This window comes from Sceloporus occidentalis, unplaced genomic scaffold (genome assembly GCF_023333645.1).
Source record: "Sceloporus occidentalis isolate IW3139 unplaced genomic scaffold, rSceOcc1.0.p SCAF_7, whole genome shotgun sequence".
Classification (NCBI taxonomy): Eukaryota; Metazoa; Chordata; class Lepidosauria; order Squamata; family Phrynosomatidae; genus Sceloporus; species Sceloporus occidentalis.
In genome coordinates this window covers 4,425,584-4,452,356 of record NW_028316987.1, presented here as the reverse complement: position 1 = coordinate 4,452,356, position 26,773 = coordinate 4,425,584, and the positions used below count along the sequence as shown (strand labels likewise).

The window sequence follows — 26,773 nt, the reverse complement described above, 5'->3', positions numbered from 1 at the left end:
ATCATTGACTGTGCAGGAAAAGGCTTATGGGAAGTGGAGGACCACTCATTCCCCACCTTGGCTGTATGCTAATAATAACTTTGTTCTCAGAGTATGGGTTTTCCCATAGGAATACTGAATAAAACTCTACATGTTAGAATTTGGATAACCCCATGCTTTTCAGAAGTATAAAAACAATATTTTAAAAAATAACTAATGGTATCAGGAGAAGCAAAGGCAACGTATTGAAGGCTATTCAGAGACTACTGAATGCTGAGTGTCTGTTTGGTGTTCGGAGAATGGAGAACTGGGAGGGGAGAATGGAATGGAATACTGTGGGAGACCTGGTTGGTTGGTTAGGGGAGCATTCCCGATTGCAGTATCTTGTTGCAGGGCACACTTGTAAGACATCTGACTCCTTTGGTCCTTACTTGGGTCAGCTGCACTATTAAGTATACTTATTTTAATTTGGGGTCATATTTTATTTTCTTGTTGGCCATAATTTCTTGTGTCTTCTTATTCTGTTATTAGTGTAATTATAATTTTACTACCATCACCACTATCATTATTATATAGTCCATGTTCATAGTGCTTTATTAAGTACATATACCAGCAATAAGGACAAACCTCTGCCCTGAGGAGGTTACAGTCTAAGGCAGGTTACAGACCGCCATAAAGTACGCGCTCTGCGCGTACTAGGGTTAGGAAGGGCCGTATTAGGGTTAGGAAGGTCTTACCTTCCTCACGGCCCTTCTCCGTAGTACGCGCGGAGCGCGTCATAAATGGCAGCGCCCATCCACATGGTTGCCGCCATTTTGACGTCTTGGACGCATAGTGTCCAGACGTGTCGCGGCAGAAGTGACGCCGCGAGGACGCGCTTCACCCCTCGCGGCACCACTTCCGCGTTTTGAAAATGAGCGCTATTTCGGCGCTTCTTTTTCACTGCGCCTAGAAGCCTCATGGTCTGGCCGCTGGGGCTTCCCTCCGCAGCGAATGGCGGTGGTGGGAAAATGGCCCCTTGAGGGTGGTCTGTAACCTGCCTAAATGTCAATAGTAAGAGAGGCAACAGTAGGATGTATAGGCTACTTTAAAGGATAGTTATTTATTTCATTTATATCCTACCTTTCCTCCCTGCACGGGACCCAAGGTGGCTTACAAGATAAGTTAAAGCAAGGTACAGATAAAAACCAAATAAAGTGCACCTGCATCATATGCGGGCACCCTATACACGGCTTTCAGCTTACACTGAAAGCTGTGCGATAAGGAGGAAATGGCGCGTGTGCTCAAGCCCCATTAGTTTCAGTGGGGCTCAAGCATACGTGGAATTTGTCTTATGCCAGGTGTGTGTGTGTGTGTGTGTCCGAAACGGATTCCCTGAGTAAGACAAATGTAATAAAACATTTAAATAAATAAATTAGTGATCCTATTAAAAATAATAATTTATAAGAGTTTAAAGCAAGTTTAAAACATGGTAAAGAAGATAAAAGTACAGTGCTCCCTACTAAAAACTGTTCTGCCAGAACCAGTTAATGGCCAAGGACCTATTTAAATAAAAATATTTTACTTATATGGTTTTCAAATACAGTCAGTGTTGAATTTTTGGAATGACAATGGCCAAGCCTGGAAACATAATATTTTTTATCACATCTCCCAGAATCTCCCCAGGACCTTTGGCTAATGGGGTATTCTGGGAGTTGTATTCCACACAAGTGTTTTTCCAGGCTGTGGCAAGGCTATGAAATTTCATAATTGTGTATGAAAGTTAATTAGTCATTTAATAGCTGGTGTCCGTTTCTTTCTTCTTTCCTTCAGGCTCAAGGGAGAATTTATGGAAAGCTGAAAGAAGAGAACTTTTTTGGACCCAAAGAAGAAGTGAAGCTGGAGACACACATCCGAGTCCCTGCCTCAGCTGCAGGGAGAGTCATTGGCAAAGGAGGCAAAACAGTGAGTGCAGGGTCAGGCCTGCCACAGGTTGTCATGGAAACAAGCTACTGGGACATGTACCTTCAGAGGCCTCCAGGAGCCATGATGCTTCATTTAATAGCTGTTTCTAATGCAGGAGGAGAGACTTTTAAAAGATCTGAAACAGAATAATAGAAACCAGAAGTCACCAGAATGGGCTTGTAGTTCCAAAGAATGCTGGGAATCCACAGTCCACATGGATTTGGAACTTTCCAGCAGCCCTTGGATCTTTCACCACTTCCCTCTTCTGATTAAATAATAGCACAGTTAGCACAAACCATGGTTACATGTGCACCAGTGCCCTTTTAGAGTATGGAAGAGTAAGAAATCTGTCTGGAATGGAATCCCGTGGCTTAAGTTATACAATTTCTGAGTCACAATCAAACTAAAATTTCTTCTGCTCATGTCATATTAAAATGAAATGTGGTTGCCCAATGGGACATATCCAGAAGATTGTCTTGCTCACTTATCAGTATTCCCCTCTTTGAAAAATTAAATACAAGTAACTACTGCTGTTTTTGCATTTATAGGTTAATGAGCTGCAGAACCTGACGGCAGCTGAGGTGGTTGTCCCACGGGACCAAACCCCCGATGAGAATGAGCAAGTCATTGTCAAAATCATTGGACATTTCTATGCCAGTCAGGTAAGAGTCAAGAGGGGATAAAGGAGAACAGTACTAAAGACACACACTTTGAAAATCATACATATTAAGGCTATGGCCCATTTTGGACATAATGGTAACCAAGGTTAAGTGTAATGTCAGCAAGCCAGCTAAAGTCTTAGCCTCTCAGACACTCCCAGTTCCTCATCCAGCTCACCTTGGAAAAGATGAACAAACACATCTCTTCCATTTTTAAACCAAAGTTTATTGCTATAGTTGATTTTAAAAAACTAAACTCAGAATAGAAATCTAACTCTCATTGCAGATGAAGCATATAAGGGGATAAGCTTCTCTGGTTTGGTTTCTGGTCTAGACTAGGCACAATCACAATCCAGTCACCAGCAAACCCTTACCAGATATGGGAGATTTAAGGCACAGGGCATGGGGAGGACACACTTCTTTTCCTGTATCCATTCTCTCCTGATTTGGCTTTGTAATTGAAGCAGTCTGGCAGGAGAAAGATGTCCAATGATCCTCACCTCTTCTCATAAAACTTAGCTTTTGGGGCAGAGGGTGTCCTGTCAGTGCTGCAGTATTGCATCTTGCTGTTGTCCCATCTCATTGTGCCATCAGTTGCAGCCTATTTGGGAGATTTTTTTGGGGCAGGTTTTCAACCTTCAGAGTTGACTGCAGATAGCATTAACATACGTGGCAGTTTTCCAGCTCATTCCTTATTGTTGATAAGTGGAATTTTTATTTATCCAATCCATTCACAGTCTGCTTTTCCAGCTCATGAGCTGCTTAGCATTGTATATCACCCAAATTTTATACACACTAGTCAATAGCAATAATTGTGATAAATAACACAAGAAATAAAACTATGTAGGAAATGAAGAAGGATAAAAGAGAGGAGGCACGGAAGTGATCAATCTTCAGTTGAGCTTTTGGCCTGCTGAGATAATAATGCAGGGGTGAGGAACCTGTGGCTCTCCAGATGTCGTTGAGCCACAAATCCCATCAACCCAGGCCACCATGGACAATGACAAAGCATGATGGGCATTGCAGTCCAGCATATGGTCTGCCACTGGTCCTCCATGTGACAAGGTCTTCAGGTAGCATCAGAACACCAGTTGGTAGGAGCCAAACAGAATTCTTCCTTATTTCACAAGTGTTTTTTTTAATAATGTTTTCCCCACAAAAATGCAGGAAAAGTAATGCATTGCATCATGATGTCAAATAATGAAACAAACAGGAAAATTAGCATTTAAAAGAATAGTGCCATCACCTTTTTTTAAAAGATAATTCTTTATTTCTAAAATGCTTGCAATGAGAGAGAGTGGGTTATAGTTTAGTAACAGATAAAGTTTGGGAAAGTTTCTTTTTGGATTACATTTCCTTGTCAGTATGCCTTCCTAGTGTCCATGATGTCTGGGGAATTCTGAAAGTGCTAGTCTCTCCCACAAATCTTGTCCAAGTTTTGGTAAACAGAATGTGTTTTTTGCATGCATAAGGAGCCAGGTGCATCTTCTGACATCTCCACGCAAGACAAAGAAGGACTCTTCCGTGAAACCAAGGAAAGCACTCCCATTTGATTGAGTTGATACTCAGCTAGATGGACCAGTAGTTTGACTCTGTATAAGACACCTTCCTGTGTTCAGAGCATCATATAGAACAGGGGAGAAACAATTGCTACACATGTTGTGTGCCCCAGAGACTGTGGGCCCGAACAGACAGGCCAAAATAAAGCTGCTTCGGGTCACCTTTGGAGGTATGCTGTTTAAATGCTGCATGTATACTAAGAGGCCAAAAGCCATGCTCCAGCCCTAAGGACTGGAGTGCAGCTTTGGCGCAGCTTCTAGCCTCTTAAGATGCATATGTCATTTAAACAGCATACCTCCAAAGTGACCCGAAGCAGCTTTATTTTGGCCTCGGGCCCTATGTTAGTCTAAATCACCATGAAGAGGCAAAGATGCATTGTTAGTGCCACCCGTAAAATGGCTGACATCTCATTAAATCACTGTTGCACAGTTGTGCTATTACTATAACTCTTTATAATTTAGGTGAGGAGAGAAGGTTTCCCTCTGAAGTGGCAAATGTTGAGGGAGGGCTTTACAGCCATGCATTTTCAGATGGAGTTTGCTGTTGTATTGTCAAATGGTTGCTGCAGATGCAAAAGCTTTTCAAATTCCAGGCTTGCCTGTGTTTTGATGAACTGGTGAAAGGAAGAGAACCTGTGTCAATTTTGCTCTCTAGATAAGATTGGGAAAGGCTGGGGGGGGGGTTATGTTCATTGTGTCTTTTTGCCTCAGACAATAAATGTTATTCATCTGTTCACATATAATGCTGTGAAAAAGCATCTCTCCCAGAACCATCAGGCAATATGGCTTGGGGTAGGGAACCATTGTATCAGACCAGTAACTTTGATATAAATCTGTTTGTCTTCTTCTCTTCTTTCCCTATCTTTTTCCTGTCAGATGGCACAACGCAAAATACGTGATATCCTCGCTCAGGTGAAACAACAGCATCAGAAGGGACAGAACAGCCAGACACAAGCACGAAGGAAATAGGAATTTGCTTTACTCCGGTGTGTGAGAGAAAAAGAGAGTGAGTGAGTGAGTGAGTGAGTGAGAGAGAGAGAGAGAGTGAGTGAAAGAGCGAGATGGACAAAAGAATGAACAACATTGACAACAGATGAAACAAAGCCAAGCAGAAAGAGTAATGAGCTGATGCAGAAACCTTAAGAGTGGCTGGGAATCAGTTTACCATAGGCGGGTATTAGGAACTTTCTTGTAGACGGGTGACTTAACGTCTCATGAGCCAAAGGCAGTTTTGATTGGCTCCTCAGGCATGCTGTGTGTGTGTTTGCATATGTGTGCACAAATTACACACAGATATATATTTGAGGGGTGAAACTTGGATCAGCCAATAGGGAAAAAGAATTCTAATCCAACCCCACGCTGAAAAACACTATGCAGTATGTCAGATTGCCCAGAGGGGCAGGAATGTTAACACATGCAATTTGCTTTGCCTTTACCAGGGAAAGGGCAGAGAAGAGGAACATTTTAAAACTCTCAACCCTTCCTTCCCCAATGCAAATAGTTTAAGGGTTGATTCAGATAACCAAGACCACCCTATGCCCCCATCACCAAAGAAAGCATTAGCTTTTACAGTTGGCAAGGGAAGGAAATGAGCGGGACCAGATTCTCTAGGGTGGCCTTCCCCTGCTTTTTGTCCTCCAGGTGCTTTTACCTGGCTGTCAAAAAATGATGGAGATTGTAGATTGGAAGGGCAGCTGTTTGGAGAAGGCTACACCATGTGGTTCCAGAGAGCCTTTCATCCTAAGTTATGCTTGATAAACTGTGTTGTGGCAATGGTAAAAACCAGTGTGCTGTTGTACAAACTGGTTATTTGGATTTTTATTGCAGTAGCCATGTCTCAGTGCATTTTGAGCTACCTAGGATTTTGACCTCAATCGTGCAGTATGTGTTGCACCAGATATTTGAGCTGGCATTGTCTCTGTATGAAATCAACCTGAGAATCTGATCCAGCAGTCTGTCTCATTTCTATCCAGTCCCTCTTCATGTTGTTGGCAGGTGAGGCTGTGTATGTTATCAGTGTGTCCAGTTTCATTTCAAAATGTAGCATCTGTTCCTCTGCAGACTAGGTTCCAGAACTGAAAATTTAGAACAACAGGCTTTGGGAAAATTAACCTTTTTTTGACTGTAGCTCCTGGAATCCCCTAGTGGGTAGCATGTCCACCGACCATGTTGGCTGGTAGGACTGTGAGAGCTGTATTTCAGAAAAGTAATTTTTTCAAGCTCTGTGCAATCCACATGTCAGTTTGTTCCATGTTGATATGACACTTAGTTAAAACTTGCAGCACTGGTCAAAAAGGATGAAGGATGTATCTGGACCCATGCACTGTCAACTAAATATCCCTGCCAGAGACAAAGATCTGACCCTAACCATTAGTATCTGTGTACACATATGTCCTTGAGAGGCTTCCTGTCACTTTAAGGATTATATTTTAGCTTAGAATTCTTTCTGTGGAGTCATCAGGTATCATTTTGTTTCTCTTCTTAGAAATCACCAACAAACAAGTAAAGGAAAAGTTTCTCTTTCAAATTGGGCTTGTAACCCCAATTATTTAAAAAGAAACAGAGGATGGAGGGAGACAAGACAATAGCCTGATCTTTTTCAGTGCTTGGAAAAGTTACTTTTTCGACTACAGCTTCAAAAATGATCATACCCACATGGCTAGTGGCCATTCTGGACGTGACATTGTAGGAGTCATTATCTTCTAAAGTAACTTTGCCAAGCTCTGGCCATTTCTGTATTCTCCCTCCTAGAAAAGTTAAGTAGCTCAGTTCAGAAATGTATACCAAACCATGGTTTGTGGTATCCGTTATTTAGAACCTAAAACATAGTTTGAATTTCTAGACATTTGAACTCGCCCTGGTCCATTTTCCATATGTTTACTTCTCCCATTACTGTGGTGCCAGGGCCTCTGAAATTGGAGGAATGGCTGCAACTCTGATTGACACTTCAAACATCCCCTCAAACCACAGTTTGCAAGTTCATTTCAAAATTTATTATTTTGAAGAACTGACAAATTGCAAAGTGGAACTTGTCAATGCGGACAACTCACAAAACTATAGTTAACTTTCTTCAGATTGCAGTTCTGTAGCTATTCATCTGGGAGTAAGTCCCATTGAACTCAGTGGGACTTCTGAGTAGGCAAATAAGGATTGCACTGTTAGATGTCGTTAGGTATAAATTGAGCCAGTTTCCTTGAAAAATCTTATTAACTAAGGAACTAAGTATATTCTTTCACTCTCCCTTCTGTCCCTTCCCAAGTGTTTTCATTGGTTAGGCCAGGGAAAGTGTTCAAATTATTGGAAAATCAAGTAATGGAAGAATGTCCACCAAAGGTGCAAACCCTTAACTAACAGTCCTGGTGGCATGAGATTTTAAACTCTGTTGAACAAAGACAGAAACGGTGGCATATGTGTTGTAAAAAATTATGATATTCATGAGATATCAAGCCACCAAATTCAGGTTTTTTTCAGCTAACCCCCCCTCACTTTAAGTATGAGTTGGATCCAGAGGAGTTTTTCTCCAATGATAGAAGCTTCTGCAAATCTGTCCCAAGATATTTTGGTCTTGGTCTTGGTTTGATTTTTAGTATGAGGCTCACATACTTAGTCTTTTCCCTATTTAGGTCTTATAAAATGCAGTGTTGCAAACCAGAGTGCAGGTATGCTCCAGAAATTTTAATGTTTTTAATTGATTTTTTAAAAAGAATGAGTAAGGTAATTTCACCATATTTTTTTAGAAAACTATTTTCTTCCAAAGCCCCTCTCTTCATTTTGCAGGTTTACATTTTGAGGTAGTAGTGCAGACCACAGCAGAATCCCTGTCTCAAACATGCATATCTCTACACATACCTCTAAAACATCAGTGTTTTAGAGGTATGGGTTTCTGTGTCTGCCCGAGGTTCATGATCTGAGCATTCAACATTCATAAAGCAATGTGACTTAGCATATGTAACATCCATACCTAGAGGCTTTAGATGGAGCGAGCAGATGTGGATTGCAACCTAAGACTTCAGTCTAATCCACACTGCAGAAATAATCCAGTTTGACACCACTGTAACTGCCTTGGCTCAGTGCTAGGGAATCCTGGGAATTGTAGTTTGATGTGGCACCAGAGCTCAACTACAGTTCCCATAATTCCCTATCATTGAGCCAGGGCAGTTAAAGCCGTCTCAAACTAGATTATTTCTGCAGTGTGGATTGGACCTTTGTTGTTCATATAATGTGATTGTTCCACTCAGTCCTGGCCTGTCACTGCTGAACAGCCATCTCCTCCCTGCCCAATTTTCAGCTGAAGGAAGCCACAGCCATCACCTCTAATAATGACTCCTTGCTGTTACTTTTGCTTGGAAACATTACATTTTAAAACTACAGTTCCTCAAATCTTCCAGACAGCATAGCTAGTGGGCAGTCTGCGAGTTGTAGTTCAAAAACTAACTTTTCCAGGCTCTGGTACATGTCTATGGACATATACCATCCAGTGCTACAAGGCAGATCCTGGAAACGTTACTGTTCAAAATAACATTCCCATGCTCTGCCTTCTAGCATCTGATGGTGTATGCACAGAGGAAGTCTTGCATAGAGATGGAGGTTGCCCTCAAGATATTTTGGGGAAACGTGCCAGTTGCTTCTTTCTGCCCTTGGTTGCCGATTCCTGAAGCTACCTCTGTAACATGCAGCCATTACCTTTTACTAAACCAGCAGGATTATTAATGGCTTGATTTTTGTGAATTGGTGAAGTTGTTGGGCAGGGTGTCAAATTATTTGAAAATCTTGTTCAGATATCGCTCAGATCTCTTGCCCTCTACAATCTTTAATGTGAAGACCATAGGCTGTCAGATGGAGGTCTCTAAAGTCCCTTGTGTTAGGCAACAGTCTCCTAGAATGGACTGGTCTTCTATGAATTTCAGAGGGTTCTTTTTCCCATCATAGTGTTTGCTGCTGGACATCATTGCAAAGGGAAACACTGGTTGGTGAACTTCCTTTCGAATCCTTAAAGAGGCAGAAGCTCTTGTCATTTTAGGTATAACGTTCTCCTACCTTTATAGGAACCTCATAGATATACCAAAAAGAAGAGATGTTTGCCTTGATCCAGAGGATGCTAGGAGCTGTGTGCATGTCAAGTGTTTTGGGAATGGAATTCACAGCACAGGTGAATATGTTGCTTAAGGAGCCTTGTGATCTTATTTGCTCATTCCACTGACTCCTCTATGGAACAGGTTTTTCTCCATTCAAATGGGAACTAAGAATGGTGCATACAGTGGCATTCTCTGGATCAAGACAAATGACTTCCTGATTGATCATAACTACCTGTTTAAAATGGCTGATCTGGGGACTTACAGTGCAGTCCTACACATTGAACATTATAGTTCAGTTGAACTTAATTCCTATTAAGTGTGTATAGGATTTCACTGTTGAGGGCCTGATCCCAAGGTTAAAATTCCTGCCAGGGTAGTATAGTAAGCATCCTAATGTATATTAAAAAAACAAACAGGGAAGGAGAGAACTTGCCTCCATAGAAACTAAATATTATGTTTTAAATTAGTACTTATATGGATGTTTGGATTACTTTTGAGGGACTGGAAGGAGGAAATGAAGGGGTTTTTAAAATGAAACTGAAAGTAATTTCTTGCAAATTGGTTTTATTTCAAATGACTAAGTCCCCCCTTCTTAATTTTGGCAAAAAAAAAATCTGCCACAAGAATATTGAGTGTCTTTATGAGGCGATACCAAATATAGACATCGGAAGAATGTAATGTGGTTACTGATCCCAGTCACTCTTACATGAATTTTTAAAAGAAAGAAACAATGTTTTAAAAATATATACAGTGGATTTGTATTTTGTGGAGGACCAGAATTGTTTGCCTGGCAGCCTGAGCACAGGACAAAGTTTCGTCTCTGCGTTAAAATAGGCTTCAGTCTAGTTAATCTGCATTTTCCCTTGTGGATTTTTTCTTCCAGGATACACCAGAGAGCTTTGAACTCAGATAAATCCAATACTAATCATTCTGTAATTTGGATTTAAAATTGATCTGCTTTACTATTGTCAAAAGTACATGGTGGTATCTCCCCCCCTCCCCCTGGAAAAAACAAAATCATTAAAGCCTGCAATATCTACATGAGCATTGGCATCAGAAAACTGAGTGGTATGGCTCTTTTGTGATGCCAATGCACTTGCTTCCAGGAGCTCAACTCCCAAATTAGTGTGTGAATCTGACTGAATAAAGTGGATCTTCCAGGTAGAGTGTGCAGAGGAATTACAACTTTATTTCCATTTGATGCACCTGCTGCTGTTTCAAATTAAAAGAGTAGGACAAAGTATCAAGACACACATGCAGATAATTTGGGGGTGGGGGAGAGGTACTGGTCAAGTAAAAGAAAGTGTCATGTCTGTGCCAGGTTGTTTGAGTGGTGGGAATGGATAGAGCTTAGAAAACTTACTTTAAGGGCTACAGTTCTCTGGCTTAACTGCTGCATGGGTTTGGCGTGTAGTAGTCCAAAAAGTAATGCTTCCAAGCTGTGGAAATAGGCAACTACTAGCCCAAAGTAATTGTTTTGAACCCTGGTAAGATGGCAGACCATAGAGTCTTGTTAAATTGATGAAAAATTCATGTCAGAAGGTTTTGATACCACTGGGAAGCTGCTATAACCATCCTTTTGATTATAATATGGCTATTCTGGAGTGAATGGATTTCTGGGTCTCAAGCTCTCATACTGGGAATCAGTTTCTGTTGAGATGATTGAACATTGGCCTAATGCATATATTTCAGACTAGCCAAAACCTGATGGCTGATGATCTCAGGATCATGTTTTTATTGTAACAGATCAAATTTTTTCCATTAGAAGAAGGGTTGTAAATAAGAACCTCACAGGGAAAGCAACCCTCTTCACATTGAAATTGAAATATAGAGATTTATTTATACCCACATTTATATCGTAGCAGAGACAAGACTTTTGTTCTGATTGTATACCCTGGATGTCCAGGTTTAACCAAGATCATTGAGACAGGGTCAGTTTGTCTCTTTGAAAAAGCCTGGGGATCCTGGTTTGTGCTGTCTGACACCAGGGCAATGAAGTTCCAAAGTATTTCCATGTGCCTAATACTCGAGTGAAATATCTATGGGTTTAGACTGAAGCGGCTGCATGGATCTTGCTGTTTTACTCTGAAGCAGTTACTGCTCTTTTTATTCCTTGCAACCACGGGATGTGTGCAGAAAAGGTCAGGCATTGCTGTGTGCTTTTAAGGGAAAAGAGGAAAGAAAAAAGAAATGAGAGAAAAATAGGGGGGGAAAGAAGCTACCTCAAGGTATGAACTTACCTCAGCAATTGTTTTGTTTTTGGGCTTGCTGATATTTTATATAAAAGCTGATAGTCTTGAATATTTTATTTTTTTAATGAAAAGAGAAGTTACGTTTCATAATTTCTTATGAGCCAGAAATTGTTATGCAGGTCAGTAGTGTTATGAGCTCTCTATGGAGAACGACAGAGACTTTCAGACGTAGCGGAAAAGATGGCAGATTTCTCTCACCCACCCACCCTCACACCATCCCAAAAACAGCAGTTTAATTTCTGTCCCTTCACTTCAAGAATTAAATGATATAATTGTGCCCTGGAAGAATCTGGCCGATTTTAACTTGCATGTATTATTTGCAGTGTCCCAAGTTTTTAAAATCCATGTGATAATACAGTCTTCACAAAAGATATGTAAATGATACACACACAATTGTAGTGTATGGACTGGCTTGAGTCTAAGTATACTTAATTTAGACATTAGGGTGAGTTTACTTGATCAGCTTAGGTGAATGTCCTTTTTTGGATGCTTACCCAGGTTGAAGCACAGACCTGTTGTTTTCTCTATATTTGGATATCCGTGGTTTCTCATTTGGTATATTCTAAAACTGGGATGATTTTTATCACTAGTGTTGTTAAAATGCTGTTTGCTCAGATAATGACACTATAGCAACAAAATCCCTTCAAGACAGCCGATCCTTTGTTTGCTCTTTACGATAGGGAGAGAGTTATCTCTCCAGCACCATGAGATCAGACCATATTTTTTCATGTTTGCAAGCATTCATATTAAAGAACAACCAGAGAGGGAGACAGAAAATAGCATCCTTTGATCGTCTAAACTCATCCTTCACTACATTGAACTCAAACCAAGTTAAGTATGTTTAGGATACTCAGAAGCCACCTTGTGGGACTGCTTGATGATGAGTTATAAACCACCTTTTGAATCTCAGTCAATACTTGACCTTGTAAATATTTGGCCCTCTTTTCCGCTATGGTGCTGTGAAATATTTTACAAAGATTACCTCAGTTTTACTGAGGAGAAACAGACCATTTTTTTAAAAAGAAAAGAAATGGGAGCCAAATTTTGGTGTGGCTTTTTGTACATTCTCAAGGACAAGATGCAACACTCTTTGAAAGGTCCATGGGTTTTGTTTTTAATATATATTTTTTAAAAGTTGCATTTGCTATATTATACTTTATTGCACTTCGAGCAGATAACCCTCTCTGAGTGTAATTTGTCAAAGGTCAGTGGTAGTAAAATCAATTCACAAGAGGCTAACTTGGCATTGATCCCTGCCCAGATCACTTTCACCCATGTATGTATGTATATGAGAAAGGGATTCATTGTTCTTGAGAGATGCTGTTGTCATACCTTTTAATGTATACTGTTCTTTTTTAAAAAGTGAGTACCCTTTTCTGTAGAAATTGGAGGTTGATGGGGGAGGTACAGAAACCCCAAAGCCCCTGATTCCAGAACCATTAAAATGTATCAGGTTTTCCCTTTGACAACAAACAGAGTTAACCATATGGGTTTCTAATCTGCTTTTCCTGGCTGGAAAACACTGATGCAGCCCCCGATTACATTTGTTTTGTGGGTGTGGTTTAGGCCCTTTATAAGCATAGAAAGTTCTGAGATTCTATTAGGAAAGAAAACCAGAAATAGATTATAAATTGGGAAAAGAATAAGAAGAGTGTATTTCAAATTAACCGATTGCTCTTTTCCATTCAGAAAATTGGGTGAGTGTTTGTGGGAGGGGGATCTAGTTGCTTCTTTAAAAAATCTCTTGACTTCTCTTGCTTTTAATACAGACTTGCATAAATCAGTTCTTTTAAATAATTATTATTCAGACATCAGCCATTGCAAGTAAGGTGCTTTTTTGACAGCAAGCAATATATTTGGTGTTTGGTTCTAATTGTATCCTTTAAAGGGGTGGATGAAAAGACATTTTCCCCACCTCACCCCCAGTGCTATTAAAAATCAAATGGTTACTGTGCTCTCGCTCTTAAAATTTCCATTTAAATAAGTAAAAGTTGGGGTGGAGCTGGGGATCTCTGGCATTTTTCAGATAAGCATAAGGTTATCTGAATAAGCATTGGAGATAGGCCATTTCAAAACCCTGACTTCATTGTTGAAATTGTTGGCATTGTAGAGTTTTTTGGAGTGACAGTTTCCATAGTCCTCCAGGCTGTGTGACAGCTGCTGGTCATGGTTGCTGGGGAAAATTTAGGGTTGTTGTCCCCCAAAGTAACATTTCTAAGCTTGTACAAGCTACTGATGTCCATCTGAATTATACATGCAGCTGCTGTTAACTAGTGGTAGATGCATTAGGTTTTAAGATCTTATTTAGCTATCAGGGATAGGAGATGACAGTGACTAGTAGATATTGCAGTGATGGATTGCTGTCCAAAAACTGACAAAAATATTAAGAGCATTTTGTTTCGTTTGTTTTCAGACTTTTTTTTTTAAAAAAAAACCACACGCACAATCATTGGATTTTGGTCCTATTAAATCGTGTCCCTGAGGTCTGGTATTTTTTGCCACTAAATTGTATGGTTTGTGCAGGATTTGTAATGTTTCAAATTTTCACATTTTTTCTTGAATGCTTTATGTTTTGAAAATGTAGCAGAGCTTGGGCAAATTACTGTTTGGGGAGCACAGCTCCCCAAAATAGCTGTGCTGTCTCCTAGAGTTTTCATTCAGAAAAGTAGCTTTCCAAAGCCCTGTACTGTATCTTGCAGCTCCTTCAGATTTCTTACATTCAGAGTTTTATTTGAGACCAGATTGGGACTGCGTCTGCTCCTGTTGGCATGTGCTACCCATTGCTTTCTACAGTCTCATTGACTGTCCCTTTTGTCACTGCTGCCACCATTTTGAATTTCAGAAAAGGGGCAGGGATGATGATAGCAGCAGGTATTGCTGGCTTAGACTTCCCCTGTTCATCTTCTCCTTAGTGCCTCCTATATTAGCCTAACCTGACTGCACACCCTTCATATATGTTGGACTAGAAATTTTACCACCCCTGCTTGTCATGATTATTGACTGTGCTAGCAAGAGACAGTGAGAATTGTAGTGTAAAAGGTGCGTAGGGCATTGGATTGGGGAATGCTCATGGACATGCTCCCAGACTGGTTTTACGGTGTGACTTCTGCACAAAGAAGGAACTACCAGTTAAGTTTTGAACAGTCAAGATGCTTCACTTTAATGAAAAAGAAGTCATTGTATATGAACAAGTGTTTTGATAGAAAAATGCTGAGGCAGGGGAAGTGTCCACATACACGTAATCCTACAAGTTGTTGCCCATTTTGTAATCTTAAAAAGGGGTTAACATGAATTTACAACCAAACATCTTGGGATACCCATCTTTTTTCTTTTTTATTCATTCCTCAAAAGCTTGCATGCAAATGGCCCTTTGATAGCACATATGGTCACAAAAAATTATAACAGATTCTCTGTTTGGCTGAAGTTTACTTGGCAAGCCAATAAAATGCATTCCTCTCACCAAGCTAAAAAGGAAACTTTCCCCCCTTTAGCTATGCTAATACCATTTATCACTGGAATCATAGCACCTAGAAAAAATATTGTAAAGGAGTACAGCTCCCAGAATCCACAGTTAGCATGGCTAGGTTTTTACCAGTTCAGTTGCCCAGTCACCATCCCTCTTTATTATCCATTAGGAAGATGTCTGGGTAAGAGGACGTAGGCAATCTGATCTGTTCCAATTTATTGTTCTTCTCCCTGGCCATCTGTGGCTGAAATCCTGCATGGCTCAGAATAGTACAGTAGTTCCGCATGCTGAACTACGCTTTGCTCAGAAAATTACCACCTCCCAGACCAACCATAGATACTCTGAAGCCCCCCTCCCAGTGACCGTTCTGTGCTTAGTGAAGAGTAGGAACTGGATTACAGAAGCATCTGTCTATGTCCCCGTAGCCAGATGCAAAACAATTACATCATCTGCTAACCTAGGCTGGAGTCCATACACTTCTGTGGCACTTCAATGGGTCTGGGAGGGCTTTGGTCGCTGCAGAGGGCATAAAGGAATGCCAACTTCCACAGCAGCCAAAAATAGATAAAATAAATAGCTTAACTTAAACCTACATATATCTCTAACAGGACCCCATTGAATTACAGAGATGAGCAACATGCAGCCTGCAAACCACAGACAGGCACTCCCTGGTTTTGGAAACCACTGAAACCCCATCACCACTGCACAAACACACAGACAGACACACATAGATGAATCTCATTTCTAGTAGCAGGATTCCCTATGTGCCTTGTTTTAAAGCAAACATACGTGGATTAGTCATAATGATTAAATTAGATGGCAAAGCAGAGGGTGAGGACTGTGGTGGGTATGGGTGTGTGTGCTACTGAACCCTCCCTGTAAACCCCAGAAATTGCCTGGCTCTAAACAAAGGTAGGAATCATGTGGTCATCCAGATGTTGTTGGGCTGCAATTCCCAGAATTGGCTATACTGGGTAGAGGTGTTAGACCCAGCAACCTCTGGAGAATCATGGGATTCCCATCCCTGTAATAAAACATTCTTTAAGGACTTAGGTTTAATAGGATGCTACAAGTAGGGCTTGATCCATTTACTGTAGTTTTAGGCATTGTCAGAATTTGGCAGGTTATTTTTTTTTTTTAGGTTAGTTGCCATTATAACTTCAATATTAAATACAGTGAACCCTTCCCTTACGCGGGGGATCCATTCCAGATGGAATTCCGTGTATGCTCGCTCCCCATTGGAAACAACGGGGCTCATGCTCACAGCATGGTATGGGGCACATGTACCATTTGCCTAATTGCCACACTGCTTTAGCATAAGCTTTAAGCTGTGTATGGTGTGCCCGCGTATGGTGCAGGCACACTGTAGTCCATGTTTCTCACAAGTAACTTGATAGTTACTGTTTAACAAAATAAAAACAAACCTGTATGTTGCAAACCTGTGGTATAAAATACATTTTCCTTTTGTCCTCCTCCTCCTCATCATCTCAGCACATACAGAACACAGGAGGCATTGGTACAAGACACTGCACAAGCCAACACGTTATAACAATAGCAGGTGTGGGTAACAGTAACTAGTTTCTTCCAAAATCTGGATACAGCTTTGTGTACAAATTACCAGTACTGGCCAATGCTGAGATATAACGGCAGTACTGTTCACATTGTGTTGCGCTGCAGCTTGGCCTATCCTTAACATCATCCTTCTCTGCAATTCGGAAGGCATTAAGTATATTTAAATTCAGAAGTTGGAGAAGTTACTTGTTGTGCTACAAGCTCCCAAGTCTCCTCATCAGTATGGCTACTGGTCATGTACACAAATTACAGTTAATGAGCATTGAAATTTAGTAGTCCATTGAAACTTTTAACAGGTAATATGTTTTGGCAAATTGACTTTAGGCTTACAGTTTGGTTCTCTTTGGACAAGTATATATGTTTATCCAGGGGAATGGTTTACTTTGGTGATTTTTAAAAATTACACCTTCCATTGACTTAGCAGGTAAGCCCAAATCATTGCCCCCCTGAAAGCATTGGCCTGCCCAAAAGGCAAACAAAACCTTTTCTCTTTCTTTCTTTCTTTCTTTCTTTCTTTCTTTCTTTCTTTCTTTCTGCTTGCTTGCTTGCTTGCTTTAAAATTAAATGAAGAATATTGGGATTTACATCCAAAGCCATGAAAAAAATGTGTCAGAGGAGTCTTAGGAATTCGTAGCCATTCATCTGAAAGGACAAGATTAGGCCATTCCTTTCTTCTTTTAAAAGATGTGTGCCAGTTGTAGAATTTTATGGCTTAGCAAAGAAGAAGAAAAAAGACTGAACTTTAAGAGGCTCTGTCATAACCTTATCGCTTTGAAGATACACAAGTGTTAACTAGCTATGGAATTTATACATGCAGAAACTACCTCAGACTTAACAGTAAGAGTTCTAAAAATCCTTGTGTGTATGTGAGTGTGTGTAACTGTTTGAGAGAGAGAATGATTACTGTCCATTCAAAGGCTGTAGCTTTATATAAGCCTTGAAGAAAGTGGTGCTCCAGAGCCCATTCACACTACACAGTTATACTGCTATTATTTCACTTTAACTGCCGTAATTCTGTCCTTTGCAATCCTGAGGTGTGTAGTTTGGTGAGTCACCAAAGTGCCAGTTCTAAGTGCACCTCTTTAAACTTCCATTTCCAGGATTCTATTGGACAGAACCATGACAGTTAACGTGGAATCGTAACACTATAATTATGTAGTGTGAAGGAGCCCCAGATAGGATTTTCCCCTGCCATATACCTCCTGAAAGTAAGATGGCTACCTCAAGTAAAAATCTACAGTAAAGGTAGCTTTTGCATTGCAGCTGGTGGCTTATACAGTAGGGCTGGGACTTCCCTTTCCACAACTGTCCTGCAAGGTCCAATCCTTCACTTTAATTTTGGGGTGGTGGGATCCAGCAAGCCCACTTTGGGAAGGAGTCTCTCTGGCCAAAGCATGGTCAAGACCCAACAATTTCTTCAGCTCATCACTTGTGAATTCTGCACTCTAATGTTCTTAAATTCTGCAACAAGAAAAACCCACGTTGGGTAAGTGGAACCAGCAACCAAGATGTTATATCGGTGGCACTGACCACAACTGCCTTGATGATTGTTGTGAGTCAGTTGTGCCTGTTCTCACTTCCTGACCGGTTTGTCTTGTGGAAGCTGGACTTTCTTCGATTTGTAGGATAAAGCAGATAGAAACACAAGAAGCTGCCTTATAACCAAATCAAACCAATAATCTATATAACTTGGTACTGTTTGCACTTACTGGAAGCAGCCCACTAGGATTTCAGATAGAGGGGTGATCCTACCCTTCCCAGAACAGCCCAGGGATGGAACCTGGAAACTTGTGCATGGAAAAAGATCTGCTCTTTCACTGAGCTGTGTCCCTCCCCTTCCCACTTCCCATTAGACGGTTGTTGAATTAATAAGCTGTGCCTTTCTCAATACTTTTAATTCTCCAGAAGATAAATATCAGTTATTATACTTCTTTCCCAATTTAGTGTGATGCTGTAGAATAGAAGTGCCAGATTATTATGCAATCGTAAACAGGCAGCATCTCTTAATTAAAAGGCTCTTAAGTGCTCATTCAGTTTACTTTGGCAGAAGAAAGGTCATTCACAACTCCATGATCTATAGGTAAACTGATAATCAGAATAAATGGTCTAAGATTCTGGTGTCCTTAGTACACAGCTGCCTGACACATCTAGCCTTCCATTGGTTCAGGGGCCATGACCCACAAAATTCCACAGTTCAGAAATGAACACAGGAACAAATCAGCGGATCTCTTGACTGTTATACTTGCAGGCCATTGGCTGTAATAATGCTAATCAGTTGGAAGTTGGAGAAGCAATGTAGTTCAGATGTGTTGCAATCATGACTGAAGCCTTAGAGGGATAATTTGATTTTGGCAAATTGGTTTTTGACAGGGAGGAGGATATTTTTAAATCACAGGCTTTCTTTAAAAAAATTCTGCAAAAGCTTCCAATACTTGTGATTAGTAAAGGCAATAGCTGAGAACAAATGAATAGCACAGTCCTGTGCATCCACTTTTCAGGCTCTGATATGTACCCTGACATAAGTCCCATAAAGTTCAATGGGCTTTACCCCTAAGTAAAGTATATATAGGATTTCCCAGTTCAGGAAGATGTTTAGCACAAGCCCCACGGATGTGCATGGAAGCTGTGAAAGAGCACTGGACCATAGGGCTTGCTTAGGGGGTTTCTAGCAAGATAGGGGCTCTGTGGTCTGATCTTGATTCTAACTTGATTCATCAAGCCCAAGAGTGAGTTGTATTGATAGCAGGGGGTCCTTCCAATTTAAATCAAGGTAGGCTTTTCAGTGAGCTATTTTCTGCTGCCCCAAACATGGTAGAAGAAACCCTAATCCATTGATCTGCAGCTTCCTCATTCCACAGCTGTTCCAGCGTGACTTGGTAGTGGAAGTACAGCTTGGACAAGTTACTTCTTTGGGCCAGAATCCTTTCAGTGACTCATGGTGGTGTAACATGGTTACACCAGTGTTAAGTGTTTTTATGGGCATAGCAGAAGCAGTTTTGCCCAGCTGTAAAACATTGGGCACAGCTTGACCCACCTGATCCAAATCGCACTTGGTAGGCTGGAAGCTGTTAGTGGCACCGTGAGGGATGATGGGAGTTTTCACTCTTCTAACATCTAGCAGGATACAAGTTGTCCACCCCTGAAACAAGGACACATATAGACCATATTTATCCAAAAATAGCTTAAGGTGTATTTGAACCATAAGGGAAGCTAGTAGTTCATAATATTCTGCTTGTCTGATTACCTTTCTCCAGAAAAGGAGGAAGACAAGGCAAAAACCTTATTCCTTCTTGAGGCTGTTTCAAACAATTAGTTTCCATCAAGGTTGTGTGCATACATCATGGTAAGTTTACCATGATTTGGCTTCTACTATTAAACCTCCATTTTCTTTTTTTTAAAGGCAAACATAAACCAATACCCCACTCCCAAATAAAACACATGTGAATCCTGCTGCTTTGTCCTATTGCAGGTTTCTTTTTAACTGTTTGACTTTTTCAAAGATGAATACCTCTCCGATATGCTGTGTGGTGTACAGGCATAGCAAGGCAGAGCCCCTGCACCGTATGTGCATTGGCCTTTGGCAACAGTAAGCTGAGACTGATACGATACAATTGGCTGTTTTCCCAGTTCAGTGCTGTGACCACTTAGAGTGTGGATCTAGTCACCTGTCACACGGAGTTTGGAAAACATTAATGCTTTGTTTAGATTACAGCTCCCAGAACTTCCTCGGCCAGTATGCCTCATTGCCATGCTGCCTAGTGGATTCAGGGAGTTGTTGAAAAAAGAAAAGTTTCTATGCTCTGCTCCTTTTAAACTAGGTGGAATGGCTGTAAGTATAAATGGCAGTATGAGCTAAAGCAAGCAAGAGGCTGGCATCCTGTTGGTTAGACCAACTAGAGTAGACTGGTTCATCAGTTCTTGAAGTATGAGTCAGTATATAAATCTCATGACTTCAGTGGGCCCATTGTAATCAAGACTAAAAAAGAAGTTAGGCCAATAGGTAGTAAAATCCCTGCCCCTTGTCTAAAGTATATTTTTCTGATTGTCCTAAATGAAAAGGAGGGAGATGTGTTCCCACAGATTCACCATCTATCAGGAGAACTAGGCTTCTTTAGGACATTTTGTTTTCCGCATTCAAGATGACTGCTGTTTTGCACTGATGCCAGCAAACAAGGGATAATGAGAAACAAGCCCCTGTTCCTTCAGAAAGCATGGCCAGTCATAGGTTTTCACTAATACAATGAAGGCTCAGTTATGCTTTATCTGCTTTCCAAGGTTGGTGTGAGGGCCTAATAATGCATGACGTGGAAAATGTCTTACTTCGATGATTCTCAAACTTGGCTTTCCAGGTGTTTGGGACTTTGACTCCCAGAATCCCAGACCATTGGCCAAGATGATTGAGGCTTCTGGGAGCTGAAGTTCAAAACCCCTGAAGTACCAGAGTTTGGGAATCACTGCCTTACTTAATGGTTGCTGAATTCTAATGGCATTTGTCAGCTGCACTGTTGGTGAGGGGATGATAGATCTGCTCCAGGTTGAAGCCTGAACTTCAAGGGAGCTGTCCAAAGTTCTGAACTCTCTTCCTCAATTAGATTCAGTGCCTTGATTAGCTCCTTTAGCGTTCAAACTGAAAACTGGAGCAGATTCACCCCTCTCCCAAAAGAACAAAGCTAACGCTGCAGGATTCTCAAAGAAGATCTAATTAGATTGTCCATTGTCTCTGAACCCCTTCTACAAAGAGCGCAGTTTGGATCCGTATTTAGACATTTGGCTCTAATTGGTTTTTAACTTAGGCATCACTGGTTTCACACAGTCTACTCTAAGCTTGACTAGGACAGGTTCTGATGGCTAGGTGTTTGTAACTTAAACAGTTTTTCTTACCCAGAATGGCAGACACAAAGATGCAGGCTGTTACATATAGGAGCTAACAGTGCCTAATGGGTATGAGGAAACACTCTTGACTGAAGGATTGTTCTTGCCTTTCACCTTGGCATCAGCCTTTTATATAGAAACCACCTAACACCAAAAGATTGTGGTTGCCAGATCAGAACTCCTGTCTGCTCCTGCCTCCTGGGAGAAGTCTGGACAAATTCCTGTTTTGGAGCACATAGCCATCCAACATGGACAGGCATCAGGATTCTGGGAACTGTAGTTCCAAAAGAATAACATTTCCAAACTCTGCTCTTGGGTCACCATGAGACTTGGTCCTACTGCATCTGTTCTGTTTCAATGTTTTCCTTGGAACAGCTGAGCCTCAAGCAGAGCTCTATCAGTCACAAAAATTTCCTTACGGTTTTTAAAAGACCTGACTGCATTGTTTTCCCTTCATCAATAGGAATACAAGCCATGGCCTGACTCTCTCCACTTTCATTCCAGCCTTTTCATGTTGCATATAAAAGGCACTCACCCCATCCACTCCAGTCCAAGTTGCTTTTGGCTTCAGACTAGGTGCCTCTTCAATCAGCCTTCTCAGCATCTCAGCCAACATATCAGTCAAGATCTTCTTAAAGTGCCTGTTGAGCTGCACTTCATATCAACTTAGGGGCATGATGACCATTATATACATATGATATGAATATAACCAATTCGTGTTTGTTTATCTACCTCTTAGCACCAATAGATGAAATAAATGAATAAATAAATAGGTAGTGATAATACAACATGCTGTGTAGTGTAGGGAGAAAAATACTTTCCCCCCTCAAAGAAATACTGTTCTGCTTAATTTCTTTTTCTTTTAAAATAAAAAATAGAAACTATGGGCTCTCCCTGCATTTTAAAGCAGACTTAGTGAATTGTAGACGGCTGTGAAAATGATGGGCTGGTGAGGCAAGATTTGCCTGTGTCAAAGGGACAACATGCTGTGCTGACTGACCCAGTATGGCTCAGTGGAGACATGTAGAGGCGAACCCATGTTCAGGGTGCTGCCATGGACCACTGGACAAATCGCGAAGTCCTGATCCCAAGAGCAATGGCAGCAGCCCATGGCTGAATGTGTCCCACTGGGCCTTCCAATAGACAGTATTGAAGTGATACAAATAGGGATTAGTAAATGTCCCTTGTTGCTGGGACTGCTTCCCAATCATGTATGCCAGATAGCATAAATCATCAGCTTGCAAGTAGGTGTATGTTTGCTGGCTCAGAAAGTTTGTCTCTTCTTCCCCAGCCTCAGTGCTTCCAGTCTGTAAAATGGGACTAAATCAACTCTTATTACCCTGCCAGGCGGTTAGGAGGACACAGACAAGGGGGAATGGAATGGAGTTTACATATTGAGAGCACCATAGAAACCATTCATGGCCACATGCCATCAACCCCAAGCTTTTGGGACAACTTGTGTTCCCTTAAAGCCTCCCACCCCGCCTCTACAAGTTGATTAACCCTGATTTTTAAAATGTTTGTTAGTTTATAAGAGCTCCCAAATTTCAACTGTTTTCTTCCCTTTTATGACTGTTTTTTAAAAAGTGCGCCATGTTTTTGTTTCTTCTATTTCCTAACAACCACCATCAGAATTCATGACTCCCATTTTCTTTCCACATTCTTGACATATATCCTGATGAGCGTCCTATCTACCAGCAATTGATTGAATTGTGCCTTAAGAACTACAAGTGCATAGTCTTTTGTAAAGCTTTTATCTCCCTCCATTGAGGGTGCCGAACAACCGCATCACATTTTTTAAAAATAAAAACTAATGACCACGATGGATTTCCGTCAATGGTTCATCAAAATAAACTCAACCAAGACAGAGTGGGGGGAAGAATTAGAAAGATTGCCTTGTTGGGGGTGAGAATGAGGTCCATCATGGACTCAAATATTCTGTGTCGAAACAGCAGCCAACCAAATGGCCCTGGGAATTGTCAGAACAAGGTAAATTTGCCATTTCCCATGGTTTGCCACTGTTATCTGATATACTGTCCAGTCACCATGGCTGATAGCTGCTGTGGCAGACCTGTTCTCCATGCATTTCGGTAATGTTTCTTTAAAACCAACTCAGGCAAGATAAAGCAAGACCAACTCCCAGTTACTTTGAGAGCGTTCTTGTATTAAACTATTTTGCTACCTGGGTGGAGGTCTGATTATCGTCTATCACAGCAATCAATTGTTATCATCTTATTGGACAAATCATGTTTATTTAAAAAAAATTACATCGTCATGTGAATTTGGACAAGTCATCTGTCTGCTATGCTTTACTGCAGTGACTTCAAGAAATGTGTCAGATTGTTTCTTCCCTTCTGTTGGATGTAATTGAAATTATGAGTTCAGCGCCGGTCTCTGATAGGCTGTACTCTTTGACTATTGTTTTCTTTAATTTGGTGAACTGTAAAAGAATGTTCTATTTACAAACAAACAAACCTTTTCTCCCTTTAATTTCCCTTTCTAATCTCTGTTCTTTGATCCCCTTATACTTTTTTTTTGCATGAGGCAGGTTAGTTGGCTCAGATCCAAAGTTGCGATTACAGATGGACACTGACTCCATTTTTCTTCCAGCTTGATATTTGCCACAAACTGCTTTACTCCACTGTTTCATTTTTTAAAATAAAAGAAGAAAAAAAGTTTGTTTTTCCGCTTGTTCTCTGATTTAAGACTTAATGCTTGTGTAGCGCTTTGAAGTGTGATAAACCTTGGTGCTGTGACTTCAAAAGCTAAGATGACCAATAAAAAGGGATTCTGGGAGTTGTAGTGCAAAAGGGCTTAAGGTTCCCCATCCCTCCTGTAAAATAAGAATTGTTATTGCTTCAGCTGCATTGCAGATTTGGGATGAATGGGAGAAGGTGACATTTGAGAAGGCCACTGAAGTGCCTGAGGTGGAACTGGAAAAAGAGTTCCTAGCTTTGTAGCCTGGTCATCTCATTCAGAACCAGGGTGGTGTAGCGGGGATTCTGGGAGACCAGGGTCCGCTTCCCTGCTCAGCCATGGAAACCCACTGGATAACCTGCAATGGCAGCCTCCCTTTTGAGGAAATCTTGCCAGGAATACTCATGATAAAGTCACCTTAGGGTTGTCGGAAATAAGTCAGAAATAACTTGAAAGCAAATAACCACCACCTCTCAGCCATTCTTAGATATGGGGTTTGCCTGAATGTAAGGACACTTCCCATGTTCCTGTTCCTAGCAATCCAGCAGCCAGGATTGTGTGTGCACAGTACCAGGGACAGCCCTCCCATGAGGCAGAGTGACCAGATGGCTGAGGCAGATACGGTGGCCACTCAAATAGTCCTTTACTAGTTGGATTGCTTGACCCCATCTATGGGAGGATCACTCTCCCAGGACCAGTGCTGAAGTGAAATTCAATTGCTATTCCAGGAAGAGACACCATCACCATTATATAGGAAGCAATAGGCCTCATAATGCTAATATTTTCTTCAACAGCTGCGGGGGGAAAGCTGTAGCTGTGATTCAGACAAGCTCAGGATTTTCACTGGTGAGCTGAGGGGAGGCTATAGTTGAATAGCCCTTGCTTCTCAGTGTGTGCACTTGCACTTCTGGTTGGAATGGAGCTTGTTTTGTACCACAGGGTTGTGTGAAGGTAGCACCCCATATGTTGGAGGTGGGCAACCTTGGTCCTCCCAATGCTTTTGACCCACTAGCCCTAGCTAGCATAGCTATGGTGAAGTATGGGAATTGCAATCTAAAAATATCTGGAAAGGCCACAGTTGCTTATTCCTTCATGCACTCAGAGTTCAGACACTAATAAGAACAGGGAAGAACATTCTTGGCAACTGCCTTGATGTAGCACATTTGTTGAGCCTATTGTACCACAACATAGCTCCCTTCTGACTTCTATTGCCATCTCCAGCATTAGCATTAGAAAGAATGGGGCAATTGCTAGGAGACAAGGAGTAGTAGTAAGGTGTTGGGAATTGTGTAGGCCTGGCTCTCTGCCCTTCCTCCAAGTTAGCCAGTTGCCCTCAAATGAAGCAGAAGATTCTCTCCTTTCACCAAAATCTAAGTAAGGGTCTTGTATGCATGGACAGTGGTTTCTTGCCCTTCAGCTCAGGCAGTGAACTGTTTTGGGCAGGGACAAATCATGTCCATAATTTGAGAATGTACTTGTGGCATTGTATCACTAGGAAAATGCCATGCAAGGGCATTGGATCCTCCTGGTCAATGTTGGAGACTGTTCACAAGAGGCAAGATCCCATGTGCAAGGTTGGTCTGAACAAGACAAATGCAACACAAGTGTCTTGCATGGCTTGGTCCCTCTGAGGGAAAATTCAACCTGCAATGCATAGTGGTGCCTTCATGTTGTCTAGACAAAAGGCTATGAGCTTGACTTTGAATTGCATTTTAGGAAGCCAGGAGCACCCTAGGTCAGTTTAAATTTAGAAAGAGTTAACCACAGGGATGCAAAGAAGGTCACAAATGTTCTAGAGCTTGAAGAGAAATAGAGAAAATGATCAACCATCCTGAGAGATTTTGCCCTAAGGGACATTTTTGATGACAAAGTAATTCACATTTTTAAGCTTTTCTGTAGGGAACAACAACTGTTCAGTAATTACAATCTCATAAGCCTGAATTGTGGATGTTGAGAAGCTCCAAGGAATGCAGGGCTAATACTTTTCACCATCAGCAGGGGTTATCTGAAAAGGTTTCTAAGTGGAGATTCTTGAACCACAAAATAAAAACTTTACAGACACACACATATATACAAATGTTTGTACATGATAATAAACCCATTATATAACTTTGAACATAGTATAGATTTGAACACAAGTATTTCCTTGGTTCAAATCTCCCTGGAGTCATGGAAACCCACTGGGTGACCCTGGGTAAGTCATACTGTCTCTGCTTCAAAGGAAGGCAAAGGAACCCTCTCTGAACAAATCTTGCCAATAAAACCCTCGATGAATGATTACTTTGCCTTAGGGTTGCCATAAGTCAGAAATGTCTTGAAGGCACACAGCAACAAGAATTCCCTTGTCCCAGAACCACCTCTTTAACTTGGCACCTTCCAACTGTGATGGATGACAATTCCAGTATTCCCCAGCCAACATATTCAGGTTGAGGAAAGCTGGGCTAAAGGTCTGTTGAAGTGCTCTACAAAAGACATTGTAAGATGACTTGATCTGAGCTGGATTTAAATCGCCCAGAAACAAATATGGACATGTTCCAATTGCACTGATCTTAACGTTTTGCAGAGGGCAGAAAAATGTTATTCTGTTACAGTAAGAGCAAAAGGGAAAAAAGTGTTATCTGAAATCATCACGGATGAGGAATCCTGGAAAATGAGCTGTAAACAGAACTTCAATTTTCACTCTTTGTTTTTTTTATAT

At 41.1% G+C, this 26,773-nt stretch overlaps 1 protein-coding gene across 7 annotated transcripts in view; it reads left to right on the top strand.

Moving 5' to 3' along the window:
* IGF2BP1 (insulin like growth factor 2 mRNA binding protein 1) overlaps positions 1 to 24,016 on the top strand; it is a 128,899-nt gene extending 104,883 nt beyond the window's left edge. For 4 of the 7 annotated variants that reach the window (XM_089531710.1, XM_089531711.1, XM_089531707.1 and 1 more), the window contains exons 14-16: positions 1,792 to 1,923; positions 2,472 to 2,585; positions 5,018 to 13,565. In XM_089531710.1, coding sequence (XP_089387836.1) covers positions 1,792 to 1,923; positions 2,472 to 2,585; positions 5,018 to 5,110 — 339 coding nt within the window. In that variant the 3' untranslated portion in view covers positions 5,111 to 13,565. Of the gene's footprint in view, positions 1 to 1,791; positions 1,924 to 2,471; positions 2,586 to 5,017; positions 13,566 to 16,425; positions 16,974 to 21,841 lie in introns of those variants that run through there. The other 3 variants (XR_016281879.1, XM_089531713.1, XM_089531712.1) reach the window with 3 other exon arrangements.
* The last annotated feature ends 2,757 nt before the right edge of the window (positions 24,017 to 26,773 follow it).